At 41.8% G+C, this 17,551-nt stretch overlaps 1 protein-coding gene across 7 annotated transcripts in view; it reads left to right on the top strand.

The window, feature by feature from the left end:
• Positions 1-17,551, top strand: part of LOC124985172 (carboxyl-terminal PDZ ligand of neuronal nitric oxide synthase protein-like) — a 330,263-nt gene that overhangs the window by 289,573 nt on the left and 23,139 nt on the right. For all 7 annotated transcript variants that reach the window (XR_007108816.1, XM_047553676.1, XM_047553666.1 and 4 more), the window contains 2 exons: positions 10,648-10,814; positions 12,723-12,902. Coding sequence is in view for 6 of the 7 variants with exons in the window: in XM_047553676.1 (XP_047409632.1) it covers positions 10,648-10,814; positions 12,723-12,902 (347 nt within the window). In the remaining variant the exon portion in view is untranslated. The remainder of the gene's footprint in view (positions 1-10,647; positions 10,815-12,722; positions 12,903-17,551) is intronic.

The following is a 17,551-nucleotide window of genomic DNA, read 5'->3' as shown; positions in this document are numbered from 1 at the left end:
GTCATATAGTGCTGTATTCACGAAGTTGAACATGCTGAGTATTAGCACTTACAATTATTATTTGGATCTGAGGTTGGAAGTATTTTCTTATCCAGGAAGGCTGTGTTATGCCTCACCCGCTAAACACTTCCTTTTTACTGCTCTACTCACTGTTCATTGTCTATAAACCACTAGGATCATGTTTCTTCCTTTCATAAATACTTTGCTCAGAAGCATTTATTGACTCCACTAGGATTTTCCTCTGTAATGGGGCACCTTGAGGGTCCAGAGGAGAGCTGTTAGTTTTTTTTTTTTACAAGACTCTGACTTCTGTTGGGAGCTTTTCATTTCATGCAGTGTTTATCTTTCTAGTAGAGCCTCCATGTGATATGATGGCAGGCCTTTTATTGTGCAGAAGAAACTCATTTACTCTTGGTAACTGGAAAGTGTAAGTCCTGCAGAGGCTTCGCTGTCTTCTTTGATGTCCTGTCAGCGCTTTCCTTTCTGGGTTTTAGCCATGCTTTTAATGAGGTTATTCACTTTTATTGTGTACACCTCCTCTCTCTTTCCCTCTCTGTGCCTTTCTTCCCTCCTCATTCTTTCCACTGTTCTCTACCCTGGGGGAGATTTATCTTTTGTGTATTTTGGCAGAAGCTACCCTTGGCCATTCCTGGGGCTCAGAGCCAGGTGGGGTCACTGCCCCTGTCCCACTTGCCTTGTCTTGCCCTGTGTTGCTTCTCTGGCTCCTGGAAAGGGCTTCCTGGGAGAGATTCTGCTCCCCTGGAGGTGTGCCTCTGCCCTTGGTGCAGACAATCCAACACATGGAAGGACTTGGAACCCTTTAAAAGGATAAACTTCTTGAAAATGAAACTGGGCAGGGTGGGGTGGCAAGAGCACTTAAAATCTGCTCTCAGCAAAAATCACATATATAATGTTAATAACTAAAGCCCTCATATTGTACATTGTATCTCTAGACTTGTTCATTCTATATATCTGATACTCTGTATTTGTTCACCTACATCTCCCTGTTTCCATTTTCACCCCCATCCATTGGAACCAATTGTTTTATTCTCTACTTATATTTATTCAACTACTTTTTAGCGAGATGGTGAATATGTTAAATTTGCCTGACTTTAGTCACCATTGCACTACATACAACTATACCAAAATGTTATTTTGTGTCTTAAAAAAAAAATCCAAGTAAAATAAAAACTTTTGCCATCTAGACAAAATTAACACTGGATGGATAATGATTGATTGGTTGATTGTGTTACTGGGGATTAAACCCAGGGACTTCCAATCCTCCTATCTCAATCTCAAGTAGCTAAAATCACAGGTGTGTGCCACTGCACCCAACAATGGATAACTATTTCTGAGGCACTTTTGACATCTACTGGGTATGGCCATCCTGTTTGATCAGAACAGCAAGCCCCCTTTGACTTCCCAGAATTTCTGCTCTCCCACACCTGCACTTCCCTCTCCCTTGGGCCACCATTGTCTGAGCCTTTGCTTCTCCTCATCTTCTAACTCCTTTGTTTTTATCTCTTCCTTCACTCAACAAATGTTTTTCTTTCTTTTTTTTTTTTTTTTTTTTTTTTTTTTTTTTTTTTTTTTGTGGTGCTGGGGATCGAACCCAGGGCCTTGTGCTTGCAAGGTGAGCACTCTACCAACTGAGCTATCTCCCCAGCCCAACAAATGTTTTTCAGGTCCATACTATGTGTCAGACTTGATTCAGGAACTAGGAATATTATAAATAAGGCAATAAGTTTTCCTGCTGGGGAGGAGCTCACATTCAAAGTTGGTGTAGGGTATGCAAACAAGTTTAAGTGAGATTAAGTTACAGGTTTAAAAGCAGAGAAGAAACTTAGGCAGGTGGGGCAGGTGGGCACTAAGAGTGGAAGGCAGCTGGACCTGGTGGTACATGCCTGTAATCCCAGCAACTGGGAGACTGAGGCAGGAGGATCGCAACTTCAAGCCTGCTTGATCAACTTAGCAAGACCCTGTCTCAAAAAAATCAAAAGGGTTGGGTATGTAGCTCAGTGCTAGAGCTAGGTTTAATTCTCAATACTGTAAAAATAGACACATACATACATACATACATACATAAATACATACAAACAAATATAGGAAGGCAAAGTGCTATCGTGATTAAAAGCACCAACCAGACTGTCAGCTTTAAGCCCCAGCTCTGTCCTAACAAGCCAGGTGCCTTGGTTTCTTTATCTGTCCAGTGGGGATAATAATAGTGCCCACCTCTTACAGTGGTTAAGATGATAAATGAGTTAATACATGTTAAACCATTGAACTATGGAACACAGTAGTACCAGTTAAGATTAAGCTTTTACTATTAGGGTTTCAAAGTAAAACATGACCTTGTCAAACTCTTTTGGATTGAACTTATAACTCCTTATTTTGTTTTGGTTTGTTTGGTTTGGTTTGGTTTTGTCTGTACCAGTGCTTGGCAATACCCCAATTCTGCATCCATCCAAGCAGGACTTAGTCATTGTAACCCTGTAGCACCAAATGGCACTAAGGAAAACCACTATCCATGGATTTGTTAACTCATTGGTGACCCCCAAACTTGACCTGGATGACTCTGCTATTCAGCAGTTCTGCTTGTCCCCAGCTCCCTTCTCAGTGACAATAGTCTTCTCCTGCCCAAGATTAACCCTTTCACCTGTCTCTGCATTCTACCCCAGTGTCACTTCTTCCCAAACCTTGAACTATCAATTATCTCAGTCCTCTATCTTCATTTGAATCTTCTGTGTTCCATATTTCTTCCAACTACAGATTGATAAGGTCAAGTCTTTTCTATCCTAAAAACAACAAAATAAAACTTCCTTTTTCCTATTTCTCTCCCTAGCCTATGACCTTATTTCTTTTCTTTCTTTCATAGCCAAGCTTCTTGTAAACTTACCTGTACTCACTGTTAACCTCCTTATTTCTTTCCATTCTTGCTATTAATTCTCAGTCTCCAGTGACCTAATGACTAAAACTATCCTGCCAGTCTTTCCTGAAGCTACCAGCAAAGGTCCCTGAATTTCTAGCCTTTCTCTGTAGGTTTCACCCATGGGAGTAGAGCACACAACTTCCACAGTTTCTGAGGCACCCCTACCCCAAAACTCGCCCTTTTTTCTCTGCAAGTTGCTTTGATTCCTTTGCAAGATCTCCCTTAAGTGTTGATGTTTCTCCTGAACTTGGTCCCTTGGTTCTTTTCTGACTTCTTATGGTTTCAGCAAATGTCTATCTCTAGGCTGGACCTCTCCAGAACTCTCCACCTTTTTTTTTTTTTTTTTTTTTTTTTTTTTTGAGGGAATTGAACCCAGGGGTACCCTACCACTGACCCATATCTCTAGCCCCTTCCTCCCTTCTTCCCTTCCTCCCTCCCTTCCTTCCTTCCTTCCTTCCTTCCTTCCTTCCTTCCTTCCTTCCTTCCTTCCTTCCTTCCTTCCTTTTTCTTTCTTTCATTTTGAGACAGGGTTATACTAAGTTGCACAGGCTGTCCTCAAACTTGAGATCTTCCTGCCTCAGCCTCCTGTGTTACTGGGATTACAGGCATATACCATAGCACCTAGCCTCATATACTATCTTAGTCTGCTTGGCTGCCATAACACAGTGCAATACACTGCATGTATTCTTTCACTTATCACTGTTTCAGAGGCTGAGAGAGCCAAGGTCAAGGTGCTGGCCAATTCTGTGTCCTCACTAATCTCTTTATATGGGTTCTACACTCATGATCTCATTACCATCCAAAGGTCCCTTCTTCAAATACTATCACATTGGGAGTTATGACTTCAATACATGAATTTGGTGGGGAGAGGAGGATACGATAGTATTTGAAGTCTATTGTATGTGGTGGCAGGGAAATGTGTAGGATAAGTTTTTAAATTTCTGATTTAGATGCTTGGATGGAAACTGGCATTCTATAAGGAAATTTCAGGGGGAACAGGATGGTGGGTAAGGGAATGAGTTCAGTTTTACATGTATTGAAATGGTGTGTGAGTAAGAGCTTAATGGAGATTCCATCATGTTGCATACATGTTGTGGACCACATACAATAGACAAGTGTCCAGCTAAGCCTTGTGATTTCTGCCCCTGTATTTTTTATATCAACCTACCTTCTCTGTTTAATTGTTACCCCGATTGTTTAAGCCCTTATGTTTCTCACTTTAGAGTATTGTTTTATCTTGTTCCTTTTGCATCTGTCCTCCACCATATCTCTAGGGTGAAATTTTAAAGAATGAATGGTATTACCTGTTTTTAATCCTTAAAGATACTCTCTCAGTCAGGTTCTTCCAGGCAGAACCATTTGCGATGCCCCTGACCTGCTGTGGATTTCCATGCCTTTTTGTCTTGGCACCTGCTTTGCCCTCTCCCTAGAGTATCTCCCATGGCCCTCCTTCCCTTCCTCATGCCTGCTTCTTTACCTGCCTTCACTGGTATCCCCCCTGCAGGATTTGCTTTCTTCCCTGCACAGGCTTTAAACTCCACCTGTTAGGTGCTTCTCTCTCTTCTTGCACCTGAGATTGCTCTCCCATAGTTACTCATAGCCTCAGGCTACAAACTATGGTTTCTGTCTTTTTCCTCCATCAGGCTAGAGAAGCATTGAAAACATAGATTTATCTTAATTCATCTTTATGCTCCATGTGCAATAGACATCTATCATATACAAGGTGCTTAATAAATGCTTATTGGAAAAATGAATAAAATAAGCATGTCTAATGTCCTCTAGTTACTATTTAGTGTATCAAGTTGAAATAGTTTAAACAGTTCAGAAAGCATCCCTGTCTGCACCCCCAATCTTGGTCTTACTTTCTTAGGTTATATTTTGGAAACCATAGTGCCACCACTCCATTAGTTTCCTGGATTTCCAAAAATTTTTTTTTGTCTTTTCTTTTGCCTGAATTTCTCTATGCTGAGACAGTTGTGGATACCAGATTTTCTCCTTTATCTACTAGGATCTGAAGATGGTCTTTAGTTGTAGGACCTTCTTCTAGGTCTCCTCTTGTCTAGAATGCCAACAGGCACACACGATATTTATAGCTCTTCCCAGTTCTAACAGATCTATTATTGTCCTGTTCTATTAAGACAACAAGACTCCAAGTATGATCATCAAAGTCCCATCTGGGCAGCAGGAAATCTCTCAGAAAGCAGTCCCCTGGCTTATAATTGATTTAGTTTGCTTTAGTTTGGGAACTGATTAGTGCAGACAGAATGGCTGAACAGTTTGGCTTCTTAAGACCCCCTCAAATCCTAGATTTTCTGATCCCAGGCATCTGGCAAAGGCATCTCCAAACCTTCTGTGTCTGCAGCTTCTTAGTCCTCGTTGTTAGGATCTCCAAGGATGAGGAGAGAGGGGAGGCAGCCTCCTCTTGTAGTCTGGTCTATTGTTTTGCTATCCTGTCACAACACCATGTCTTTTATTGTATTTATGGTACAACTTCTGAGTAAGATTCTTAGGAAGCAGATGAATGGGACACAGCCCTGGTTCTGAGTCTAGAAGGGAAAAATGGATATGTTCAATGCTCTGGGGTCAATACCCTGAGATACAGGTACGTGGAGTGTTCCTGGAGCCCAGCTCCTCCTGGCAGCAGATGGCAATCTCGTCTGCTCAGACCAATGCCCATTTCACCCTGATTATTCCTAGACAAGTGTGGAGAAACAGAGGTTCAGTGTCCAGCACCAGCCACCTCCTAAAAAACAGCCAAAAGTTACCATTAGCCCAATCTCTCCCTCTGGCTAATCCCTACTTTTAGGTGGTGTATGGCAGAAAAAAGGCAGCTCCTGTGCTCCCTGCCTGCTGGCTCATGAAGGAGTATAAGAGCTGCTCCGGCAGGCCATGGTCAGGTCCATCCTTTCTGTTAAATGACTTTGTACCCCTCAGCAGGGCTACCTCCCCAACTCCTGCAGCAGCCTGGAGGAAAAACAAGCAAACTGTTGACTTTTTTTTTTTTTATTTAGCTTTTAATTTTTTATAGACTGCATTTTGATTCATTGTACACAAATGAGGTACATAATTTTATTTCTATGGTTGTACACAATGGAGATTCATACCATTCGTATAATCATACATGTACATAGGGCAATGATGTCTGTCTCATTCCACCATTTTCCATACCCCCCTCCCTCTCATTTTCTTCTACTTATTCTAAAGTGCCCCCATTATTCTCTCATTCCCCACCTCCCACCCCCATTATATATCTTCCTTCACTTATCAGGGAAAACATTTGGCCTTTGGCTTTTTGGGCTTGGCTTATTTCACTTAGCATGATACTCTCCAATTCCATCCATTTATTTGCAAATGCCATAATATTATTATTCTTTATGGCTGAATAGTATTCCATTGTGTATATATACCAGAGTTTCTTTATCCATTCATCTGTTGAAGGCCATCTAGGTTGGTTCCACAATCTAGGTATTATGAACTGAGCTGCTATAAACATTAATGTGGCTGTGTTACTGTAGTTTGCTGATTTTAGGTCCTTTGGGTATGAACCGAGAACTGGGATAACTAGGTCAAAAGGTCGGTCCATTCCAAGTTTTCTTAGGATTCTCCATACTACTTTCCAGAGTGGCTGCACCAATTTGCAACTCCACCAGCAATGTAAAAGTGTGCCTTTTTCCCGACATCCATGCCAACATCTATTATTGTTTGTATTCTTGATAAAAGCCATATGATCTTCCCAAACTGAATCAGAAAGACGTACACAATCTAAATTGTGTACGTCTTCAATTCAAGCACTGAAATAGAAGAAGTCATCAAAAGCCTACCAACCAAGAAAAGCCCAGGACAAGAAGGGTTCTCAGCTGAATTCTACAAGACCTTTAAAAAAGTACCAATACCAATACTCCTCGAAGTATTTCAGGAAATAGAAAAAGAGGGAACCCTTCCAAATTTATTCTATGAGGCTAGTATCACTCTTATACCAAAACCAGACAAAGACACATCAAAGAAAGAAAACTTTAGACCAATATCCCTGATGAACATAGATGCAAAAATCCTTAACAAAATACTGGCAAATCAAATACAAAAATATATTAAAAAGATAGTGCACCATGATCAAGTGGGGGTTTATCTCAGGGATGCAAGGTTAGTTCAACATCCGGAAATCAATAAATGTAATTCACCACATCAATAGACTTAAAGCTAAGAATCACATGACTATTTCAATTGATGCTGAGAAAGCATTTGATAAAATACAGCACCCCTTCATGCTTAAAACACTAGAAAAAAGAGTAATAGTAGGATCATACCTCAACATTGTAAAGGCTATCTATGCTAAGCCCACAGCCAACATCATTCTTAATGGAAAAAAACTGAAAGCATTTCCTCTAAAAACTGGAACAAGACAGGGATGCCCTCTTTCACCACTTCTATTCAACATTGTCCTTGAAACACTTGCCAGAGCAATTAGACAGACCAAAGAAATTAAAGGGATACAAATAGGAAAAGAAAAACTAAAGCTGTCACTATTTGCTGATGACATGATCCTATATTTAGAAGATCCAAAAAAACTCCACTATAAAACTTCTAGAACTAATAAATGAATTCAGCAAAGTAGCAGGATATAAAATCAATATACGTAAGTCTAATGTATTTCTATTCATAAGTGGTGAATCCTCTGAAAGAGAAATTAGGAAAACTACTCCATTCATAGTAGTGTCAAAAAAATAAATAAATAAATAAATGCTTGGGAATTAATCTAACAAAAGAGGCGAAAGACCTCTATAATGAAAACTACAGAACGTCAAAGAAAGAAATTGAAGAAAATGTTAGAAGATGGAAAGACCTCTCATGTTCTTGGATAGGCAGAGTTAACATTGTCAAAATGGCCATTCTACCAAAGGCACTATACAGATTCAATGCAATTCCAATTAAAATCCCAATGACATTCCTCTTAGAAAGCAATCATGAACTTCATCTGAAAGAACAAGAGACCTTGAATAGCCAAAACAATCCTGAATAGAAAAAGTGAAACAGGAGGTATTACAATACTAGACATTAAACTATACTACAGAGCAATCGTAACAAAAACAGCATGGTATTGGCACCAAAATAGACAGGCAGACCAATGGTACAGAATAGAAGACACAGAGACAAAACCACATAAATACAGTCACCTCATACTAGACAAAGGAGCCAAAAACATACAATGGAGAAAAGATAGCCTGTTCAACAAATGGTGCTGGCAAAACTGGAAATCCATATGTAGTAAAATGAAATTAAACCTCTACCTCTCACCCTGCACAAAACTCAACTCAAAATGGATCAAAGACATAGGAATTGGACCAGAGACCCTGCACCTAATAGAAGACAAAGTAGGCCCAAATCTCTATCATGTTGGCTTAGGATCAGACTTCCTCAGTAAGACTCCCAAAGCAAAAGAAATCAAAGCAAGAATCAATAAATGGGACGAACTCAAACTAAAAAGCTTTTTCTCAGCAAAGGATACAATCAAGAATGTGAAGAGAGAGCCTACAGAGTGGGAGAAAATCTTTTCCACATGCACTTCAGATAGAGCACTATCTCCAAAATTTATAAAGCATTTACAAAACTTTACAACAAAAATACAAAGAACCCAATCAATAAATGGGCCAAGAACCTGGACAGACACTTTACAGAAGAAGACACACAGGCAATTAATAAATATATGAAAAAGTGTTCAACATCTGTAATAATTAGAGAAATGCAAATTAAAACAACTCTAAGATTTCATCTTACTCCAATTAGAATGACTTTTATCAATAACACAAACTGTTGACTTTTGAAACACCATGCTTGTTTCCCCATGTGATTGGTGTGGGTTTGCATAGGAAGAATCCTTAGAACTATTTGTTCTTCAAGACAGCCACTCAAATGACTGAGGCCTGGTGTCCTGGGCCAGCACCAGCATTAGGTTAGCAGCTCTCTGTATTTACTGCTTATAAACCTGCTCTGTTTTCTATTTGGTGCTTGGTTTCTGAAAACTTCCAAGAAATTGCATTTGAAGACAGTAATAATGAACCTAATCCCAAATACTGAGCAAGAAAATATTTCCTGTGATGCCAAGGAATTATTCAGTGCTTTTAGAGAATCCAAGAAATAGAGAGGAACAGGGATGAAGAAAAATAAGAAATAGTGGACTTTGATACATTGATATTAAGCAGTATGGTATGTGTGTGTGTGTGTGTGTGTGTGAGAGAGAGAGAGAGAGAGAGAGAGAGAGAGAGAGAGAGAGAGATATTAAGGACCTGGTCACTGTCATCAGGGGAAAGGAAGAAAAGTGGTAAGTGGAGAAACTAGCTCAGGAAGCAGCCATCTCTATCTCGTGATCCCACTGCCTCCTAGAGGCTACCTCCCCTGTGTCTGCTCCTGGAAGGAGGATCGGTATCAGTCCTTGAGTTTGATACTGTGCTAGGATAGAGCTCAGATCTCCCTGCCCTTACTCCTCACTTATAGAACCCTACCCCTCCCATTTGACTGGGCCTCTGTTATAGCTGAAGAAGTCCAGGGAGTAAGGCAATTTGTTCCTTATCCAGCAGCTCATGAAGGTCTGCTGGGGCAGATCACCAGTCTCTGGACTCCCATAAAGGGTGATTTCCTTCAGCCTGAGTTCATTAGCTGGGATGTAGTGGACATGAATGTACCCTCTTTGTCCCCAGTTCCCACACCCTATGGATAACAAACATAACAACCTGGCAAAGCTATTACATCTAGACTTGAGGAAATGTTCTCTTTGTGTTTTGTTTGTGTATTTTGGGGATGCTGGAGATTGAACCTAAGGGTATTTACCACTGAGCCACATCCTGACCCTTTTTATTTTTTATTTTGAGATACACTCTAGCTAAGTTGCTGAGACTGGCCTCGAACTTGCGATCCTCCTACTTCCCAAGCGGCTAGGATTGTAGATGTGTGCCATCACCCTGGTTTCCCTTTGTTTCTGAACTTTGAAATGCTATTAAAATGTGAGCATCTTAATGTACTTGATGTACTTGAGTAGAAAGATATGTGAAAATGTTATAAAGTCCATGGTGTCCCTTGGTTCTTTCTTTCTTTCTTTTTTTTTAATTTTGTTAGAAACAATACATTTTATTTTTCTGACACCACATCTCTGTCAAGTGGTTTTGTATCAAATTTAATGGAGGTCACACAGAACATTTTAAACATGGGATGGGGAAGAAAGGGAAGGACCACAAAGTTTAAAACAAAAACAAAATCCTGGATAGCTTTTAGCATCTGTTCTACTCCCACATTAATCAAATTCACTTTTAATTTTTATTAGGAATTTCTAATAAAAAGAGAACAGAAAAAGAGGTCAGCAGGGAAGTGTATGGTGGGGGAGAGAAAGGCTAAGGGAAAATAGGCCAGAGGGCACTCCCAGGGCAGAGCGCTCCCTGCCAGGGCCAAGAGGACGCTCGGCATGGAACGTGAGACTTCACTGGAGTTCTTTCCCCCAACAGAACACCAGGTATTGCAGCTGCCAAAGGGAAGAGGAGTGGAGGGAAGCAGAGGGTCACTAGTTGGGGATGAGGGAAGAAAATACACTTAGCTAAGATGAGAACGGTGGGGAGAAAACATGATGGTGGGTTTCTGTATCGGTAGAGACAGCGCTGAAGAGCACATGAAGTGAAACAAATGAGAGGACATTGTCCTTGATGTCACCATTCCCTTCTCTGTTTTCCCTGCAGGCCGCCAGCTCACGGGAGCTGAAAGAGCATCCACTGCCACTGCAGAGGAAACTGACATAGACGCAGTGGAGGTCCCACTCCCAGGGAATGATATCCTGGAATTCAGCAGAGGTGTGACTGACCTGGATGCTGTAGGAAAGGAAGGCACCTCCCACATGGACTCCAAGGTAGGCAGGATATGGCCCATCCAGGTGATCTACTCACATGTTCCTGCTGCCTCCAGGAGTGACCTGTGTCACAGCCTTAGCCTCAGGTCATTGTTGCCTCCTTGTTCCACAGCATGTGGCAGTGATGGGCCATGTTTCCTTGCCTTTCAGAGAGTCGACACTTTTATGGATTCAACTCATTGTGCCAACATAGGCACTGCTGTGTGTCAGAATGCCATGGAGCTCCTTTGTTTTTCTTTTGTTATTGTTTTTGGTTTTCGTTTTTTGTACCAGGAATTGAACTCAGGGACACTTTACCACTGAGCCACATTACTAGCCTTTTAAAATTTTTCTTAAAGAAAGGATCTCACTAAGTTGCTTAGGACCTCAATGAAGTGCTGGCCTGGTTTTGAAATTGTGATCCTCCTGCCTCAGCCTCTGGAGCCACAGGGATTACAGGTGTGCACCACCGTGCCCAGCTCGTGGAGTTCCTTTCTGACGTGTGTTGCCCTTACAGGATTCCATGCATTGGTTGGTTTATTTTTTATTTTGAGACAGAGTCTCACTAAGTTACCCATGTTGACCTTAAACTTGTGATCCTCCTGCCTCAGCCTCCTGAGTCCCTAGGATTACAGATGGTCACCACTGCAGCTGGCTACACTGATTTATTTCTTCCTTCTCCCTGCACAATCATCTCTGCACAATATTTATGCAAGGCTCATCCTATCACACCCACATAATACACATAACCCCCTGTGGCTCAGCCAATGGAGCCAAGTATATTTGAGCGTCCTCTTCCAGCTTCAGTGACTACATGCCTTTAATACTACTCTCAGGATAGATATCTTTCCTCAGATGAGATGACTGAGGCCTTGAAGAGCTCCTAATATGATCCAGATCAAAAAACTAAGAACTCAAGGCTAAAATTAAACCTGAATACAGCTAAAGTTAAACACCACACACACACACACACACACACACACACACACACACACACCAAAAAAAAAAAAAAAAAAACCCAGAAGGAAAATTATTGACCAACAGCACTACTCTTAGATTCCAGACAGCTCGCTGAATCATGGACACCTCCTTCCTTATCTTTCATAAGCCTTATTTCAAGTGAAGGTTTTTAGACCAATTCATTAAAAGGAGAAGACTTTGTAGTTTGGAAGGCAGTGCCTGATGTTCTCTTTGGTACCCAGTTAGTCCTCTACAAGGGGCAATAGCTATCTGTCCCTGGGTGCCTTCCTCTTTCTTGTCTGAAGAGGGACCAGCTACAGGATGGCCAGAAACAAAATGTGTCTTCCTGTTGTTGAACCTTTAGTCATAGAAAACTGTTCAACAGGAGGACAAACCAGAAACTACTGTCATCTGACAGAGGATCTCTCCAGATCATTTGTTTTAATGTCCAAACTTTCTTCCCTGGTGATTCTCACTGTGAGTGGAGGCAGTGGAGGGCTGAAGGCAGCTGCCCCTCACCTGGCTTCTTTCTCCAGTTTCCAATTCATGAGAAACATCTCAGACCCCAGAGGAAGGAAAGAATAGAAACTTCCTCTTTCCTATTCTTATGGTAGTGTGGTAGATAGCTAGGTTTTATAGAAATAGATTCTCCTAAGTCTGGAACTTCAAGTAACTCAACAACAGGGTATAATTTGAAGTAGTGAATTGAAAATGGGACTGTATCACCTGCCTGTCTCTCATCCTGTGGGATCAGTTACTGAGGTGTCCAGATATAATTTCGGACTGTGGGTCACCCTCAGGCAGTGACATTTCTTCCCCAGAGACCCATTTACATTCCATTCAAGACATGCATCTCCAGCATGTTATAAATGAGCCATTTTACTCTGCCTGTGATACATGTCATGAATATTATAGGAAAGTGAGACCCCCAATGATGGCTCCTGTCTATGTGTCATGTCTTCTTTTCAGGTCTCACCTCATCCTCAGGAGCCCACACTGACAGCTTCACCCCGTATGCTGCTACCTTCTTCTTCCTCAAAACCACCAGGCTTGGGCACAGGGACGCCATTGTCCACCCACCATCAAATGCAGCTCCTCCAGCAGCTCCTCCAGCAACAGCAGCAGCAGACACAAGTGGCTGTGGCCCAGGTTCTCCTCAGCCTCCTCCCTACTTCACAGGCTCCACTCTCATGGGCTTGATGCACCTTCCCTAGCAAGGGGCTCAGGGCAGGTTTAAAACCTAGGGAGCCATAAGGAATTGCTCATGCTATTGAATCATTGCTTGTTAGGGAATCAGGGAGGTGGGGAGGAAAGGGGAGAGTTGGGGGTGCTGTTGAAATGGAAGGGCACATTTTGATTTTCCATGTATCCCCGGCTCTGAGTTGGGCTTGGCTGGCTTGGCTGAATATTGTTGGAAAATGACTTCAACTTACCAAGGGAAAAGATGCACACAGTTCCACCCCTCCTTTCCTACCTTGTTTTCCTGGTATTTAGGTTAGGAAGGGATACCTCTGGAGTCAGGACAGGTATGACTTTGTGATACTACTCTTAAAACAACTTCAAATATAAATCTGTGCCAAACATCCTTCCAAAGAGTACTGCTGGCATCCCAAGGTTCCCAATCCTCCATTAGTGATCTACTTATTCAAAGCAGTCTTTGATACAACGTTGGCCTTGGAATTCATTATATGGGGTTAAATTTACAGGAATTTAGGTAGATTATTTGATCCATGATGAGAACTGTCTTACCCCTCAGAATTGAGATAGTGTTTATGCACTGAAAGGCTTGTTGAGCTACTGCTACTTGGTAGGAGAAAGTTGAACTAATTTCTCTTGCTACTTTTAGCTTTCCTTGGAGGGCACATCCTCCTAGGAACCTATGAATCTAAGTCTTATCTCTACCATGGGTGATCAAGGACTGGTGAAGATGCATCCATTCATTCTATTTAAAGACTGAATCCTGAAGCCAGAGTCAGACAGGACCAAAATGGGTGGCTGAAGATAGGTGGAGGATATGGTGGTCAGGGTTTGGCAGAGTTGGTGAGAGATCTAGGAAGGAAGTGGTATGCATCAGCATTCTAAATCAGCTTGATCAAACTGATTGCTTAGATTTCCTACATTCTAGAATGAAGGGAGCAGACTACTTCAAGGAATACTTATTGATCCTCATTGTATCTTCCACTTACTCTTCTCCTGGTTTCTGGGTGGAATGAGTCCTCCAAGAAGAGCTGTCCTTTCCAATGGTACATCTTGAGGAAGCACTGGCAGCCTAGCCATATCAGATCTGCTATGACTTGACCTTGAAAAGAACTTGTAACGATCTCCACTGACCTGGGCCTGTGGCACCAGTCTCATGGATGATTTTGTACTAGGTTTCAGGAGAGTTGAAGCAGTGGGATCACTGCTAAGATACTAGATCCTCTTAAAAAATACTGACCATGAAACATTCTGATCAAAGGCTATGTGGTGGTTGTAGGAAGATTTACAAGTGTTTCCAAAACAGTGACAGAGAGGAGGGAATGTCATTTGTGGCTTCTTATATTTGGGGAAAAAGAAAATTTCTCTTTGTCAGATAAAAGACTTCATCTCCTATGGTAAATGATGGTGTGGAAGACTGAGGATCCCCTTCTCCTTAGCATGATGGATGACAGGAGCACAAAGCCTGAGCGCTCCAGCACTGGCTCCATTCTGAGTTACATCATTTCCAAAAGTTTCCTATTGAATACAAATCCATTCTCCAACCATAATTCTTTTCCCTTTCAGCATATCAATTGCCAAGTAATTATTATTTATCTAAGGGTAGGCTCAATGCATATTCATGATACTATTAGAAAGGCATTTGAATTTGAAGTCACTGCTATGTACTAAAGAGAAACTTTGCAAATGCATAATCTACACACAGTAAGAGTGTTGTGGGGGGTAAAAGGAAGCACTCAATTTGCAAAGCAATAAGACCTATAACTTATCATAGGTCTATCTCAGAATGAAATCTGATGAGTGGACTTCTGGTATAAAATCAAGTTTCTGTCTCAATGGGACATCCTTGCCCTGCCCTGTTCTAATTGCCTCTCTTCTGAGAAGACAGTGAGTCTAGAGGAAGGGAACAGTGTAGTGTTTGGGATTCATTTCATTAGCTTCTTTTAGTTCCAGCCACTTCTGCAGGCTGGGAAGCCTCAGTCTCTCATTCATTTGGTAGTGCCCTGCTTGACTCTCAACTCAAGCAGTGACATGATGAAAAGCCACAGAGCATCCATGTCTCATATTGGTACAGTGACTTTGGGTAGTGTAATAGACTTCCAAAGTCTACAAATAAGACAGGACCTTGAGATCATCTGCTAGCTGCTTAAGCATTTCTTCTACCCCTCTCTACCATACCCATCAGTCAATCTCTGACCACCTTCCTTCTTTTTCTGCCCAGGAACACAGTAACACAACACAGAACACACTCGAAAGCTGGCTTCTGACTCCTGGTCCTGCAGACAGATTCAGTCCTAAATTGGTCTTCAGTTCCAGGCTTCCCTGCACTCTTTTCTTCCTTTCCCATTTTAGAATTTGGTCTAAATGCTTTTTGTTAATATCCAAATCCTTGGATAAAAACAATTATATAAGATATGTAGGTGAGTTACTAAGTATGTCATCTTAGTGTTTTTCACACTTTTAAATAATCCAACTACAGTGTGCTTGGTTTCTCTGCATAAGTAGGAGTGATTTCCATTTCTAGCATGGAATCAGTTTTACTCATTCTGCCAGACTCTATCGCCTGTCTTTCTTCATTAAAATACCAGCAGTACCCAGAATTTCAATGATCAAAACTGTGACCTCAGCATTTCAGGTGGGAACACATTTTCCTTTTGTGTGAGCATGTGAGCTCTCCTATGTTGCTCCTGATCACAAGGATCAGGCTCTGGTTTCTTACAGACAAGTATATTCTTTTAGTCACTTGTTATGTTATTTATGTTCCCTGCCCCATTATTCCTAGCCAGTCTGGTTCTGCTCTTGCCATTGGGACCAGACTTAGGTCTCTTTTGTAGTGTTTTGATTTGGTCTAAGACCTCAACTTCTCTCAGTTTCATCCTAAATTCATTTAGAGCTGGTCTTGAGGGGCCTTCCCTGGCCTTAGAGGTACAGGAGCAAAGGTGGTATTCAGCCAACTTTTAAGTACTTCCCAGTCAGTCATCAGTGTATAAATAGCAAATTACCTAAGTCCCTCTGACCACTCTCCCCAATCCAGCATGAGCCTTGCCTGGCTGCACTGGCTCTCTGCTTTTAGATAGACCAGAAGTTCAAGAGTGTGAATGTGATTATAATCACACCTTGAATCAAACCTGGAATGTAACTAGTGTCTGCATGGCTGTAGCCTACATGGCTCCAGAATTGATCTGGACACTGTGACTAACTAAACAGCTAAGTAGGCCAGATCTGTTAACAGTTTGCCAATTCCTGGCCCAGCTTTTGGGAAAATGTTAGTGCAGCTTAGTATTGTTATTTAAAGATTTCTCCTCTACCTGCTGCCACTTCTGCTTGTTTAGGAATCAAGTAATTGATTATTTATGCTTTGCAATCATGTGTGCTTGTAGTTAGACAAACAGTGCTAAGAATGCTTGGCATCCCTACCCCAGGCCCTAGATTTAGCATCTGTCCTTGTGGCTTCTCCCAGTCCCTAGCACCCTGGTGTGTATTGTCCAAGTTCCTGCCTCATGCATGCTGAGACAGCGCTGCCTGCCTCTGCTTCTTGTGTGTCTGGTGTGTGTGGGGGCAAATTGCTCTGGTTCTTTCCACTGCCATTTCCATGTGCCTACTGCTCCCTAACTTCAGCCTGGCCCTGCCCCCACTTCTGATGGAGGAGCTGGAGTCCAGGCAAGTAGGCTAGAAAGTGAGCGGGGCAATGGTCTGATGTGGCTGGGTGGGTTGAGGGTGGGTGTCAGAGTTTGGGGAAGCAGCACAGAGCTGGAGGGTGAAAGGTTGAACTTATACATGTTATGCCAGAACGCAGACCTGGACACTAGCATGAGTGTGGCCTTAGTGCCACATGACTGTGTTGCCTTTGTCACTGTCTTAGTCTGTGAGTGGAATAGTCATTACCAAAGATGACATAACTCTGGAAAGAATACACTAACATATTCCTTTTCAGAAATTGATACAGACTACCTTTGTGAAAGGTATTTAATTCTTTGCAAGGAAATTGTGTTAAATACAAATAAACATCCCATCTGGGAGCAGGGATGGTGCTTTCTGCTCCTGTCCTATGAATAGGAAAACAAAGCACAGTAAACCATAGCATACTGTCCAGACCAAGGCTGGAGGTAATGCTGCTTCACTTCAGCATTTCAAGTTCAAGTCTATATATACTTTGCCTAAAAAGTTAAAAGAAGTCTGGGCCATTTTGACTTGACTTGGATTCTCTTGCAGCACAGACTGCCACAGCTGGAATTTTGAGCCTCATATTTTTTGTCACTTTTGATGGCTGTAGAAGGAGAAGGGCTCATTAGTGCTAGTTTTGGGCAGTGACAGCAACATGTATTTTTCACATTCTCAGGGTTTAAAACACCTGAAATGGTAGAACTCTGTGTTTGCACATGTAAAATTCTTATTTAGGACAAGGAGCACTCAAGTTCAGGAGTGTATTCTCATGGCACTTAGTGCCAGGGGATTTGCAATGCAGCATTTGTTTCTAGGATCTTCTTTTGAAAGAGTGTTGATGGCACTCCACCATTGGAACTTGGATACCTGCAAAGGAAGCTTCCCATTTCTTTCCCCCTGCCTTCTGCAAACAGGAACTACCCTTTTGTCCTGAATCC

The sequence above is a fragment of the Sciurus carolinensis genome, chromosome 1 (assembly GCF_902686445.1).
Source record: "Sciurus carolinensis chromosome 1, mSciCar1.2, whole genome shotgun sequence".
In the NCBI taxonomy this organism is placed as follows: Eukaryota; Metazoa; Chordata; class Mammalia; order Rodentia; family Sciuridae; genus Sciurus; species Sciurus carolinensis.
This window is presented reverse-complemented; position numbering and strand designations above follow the sequence as displayed.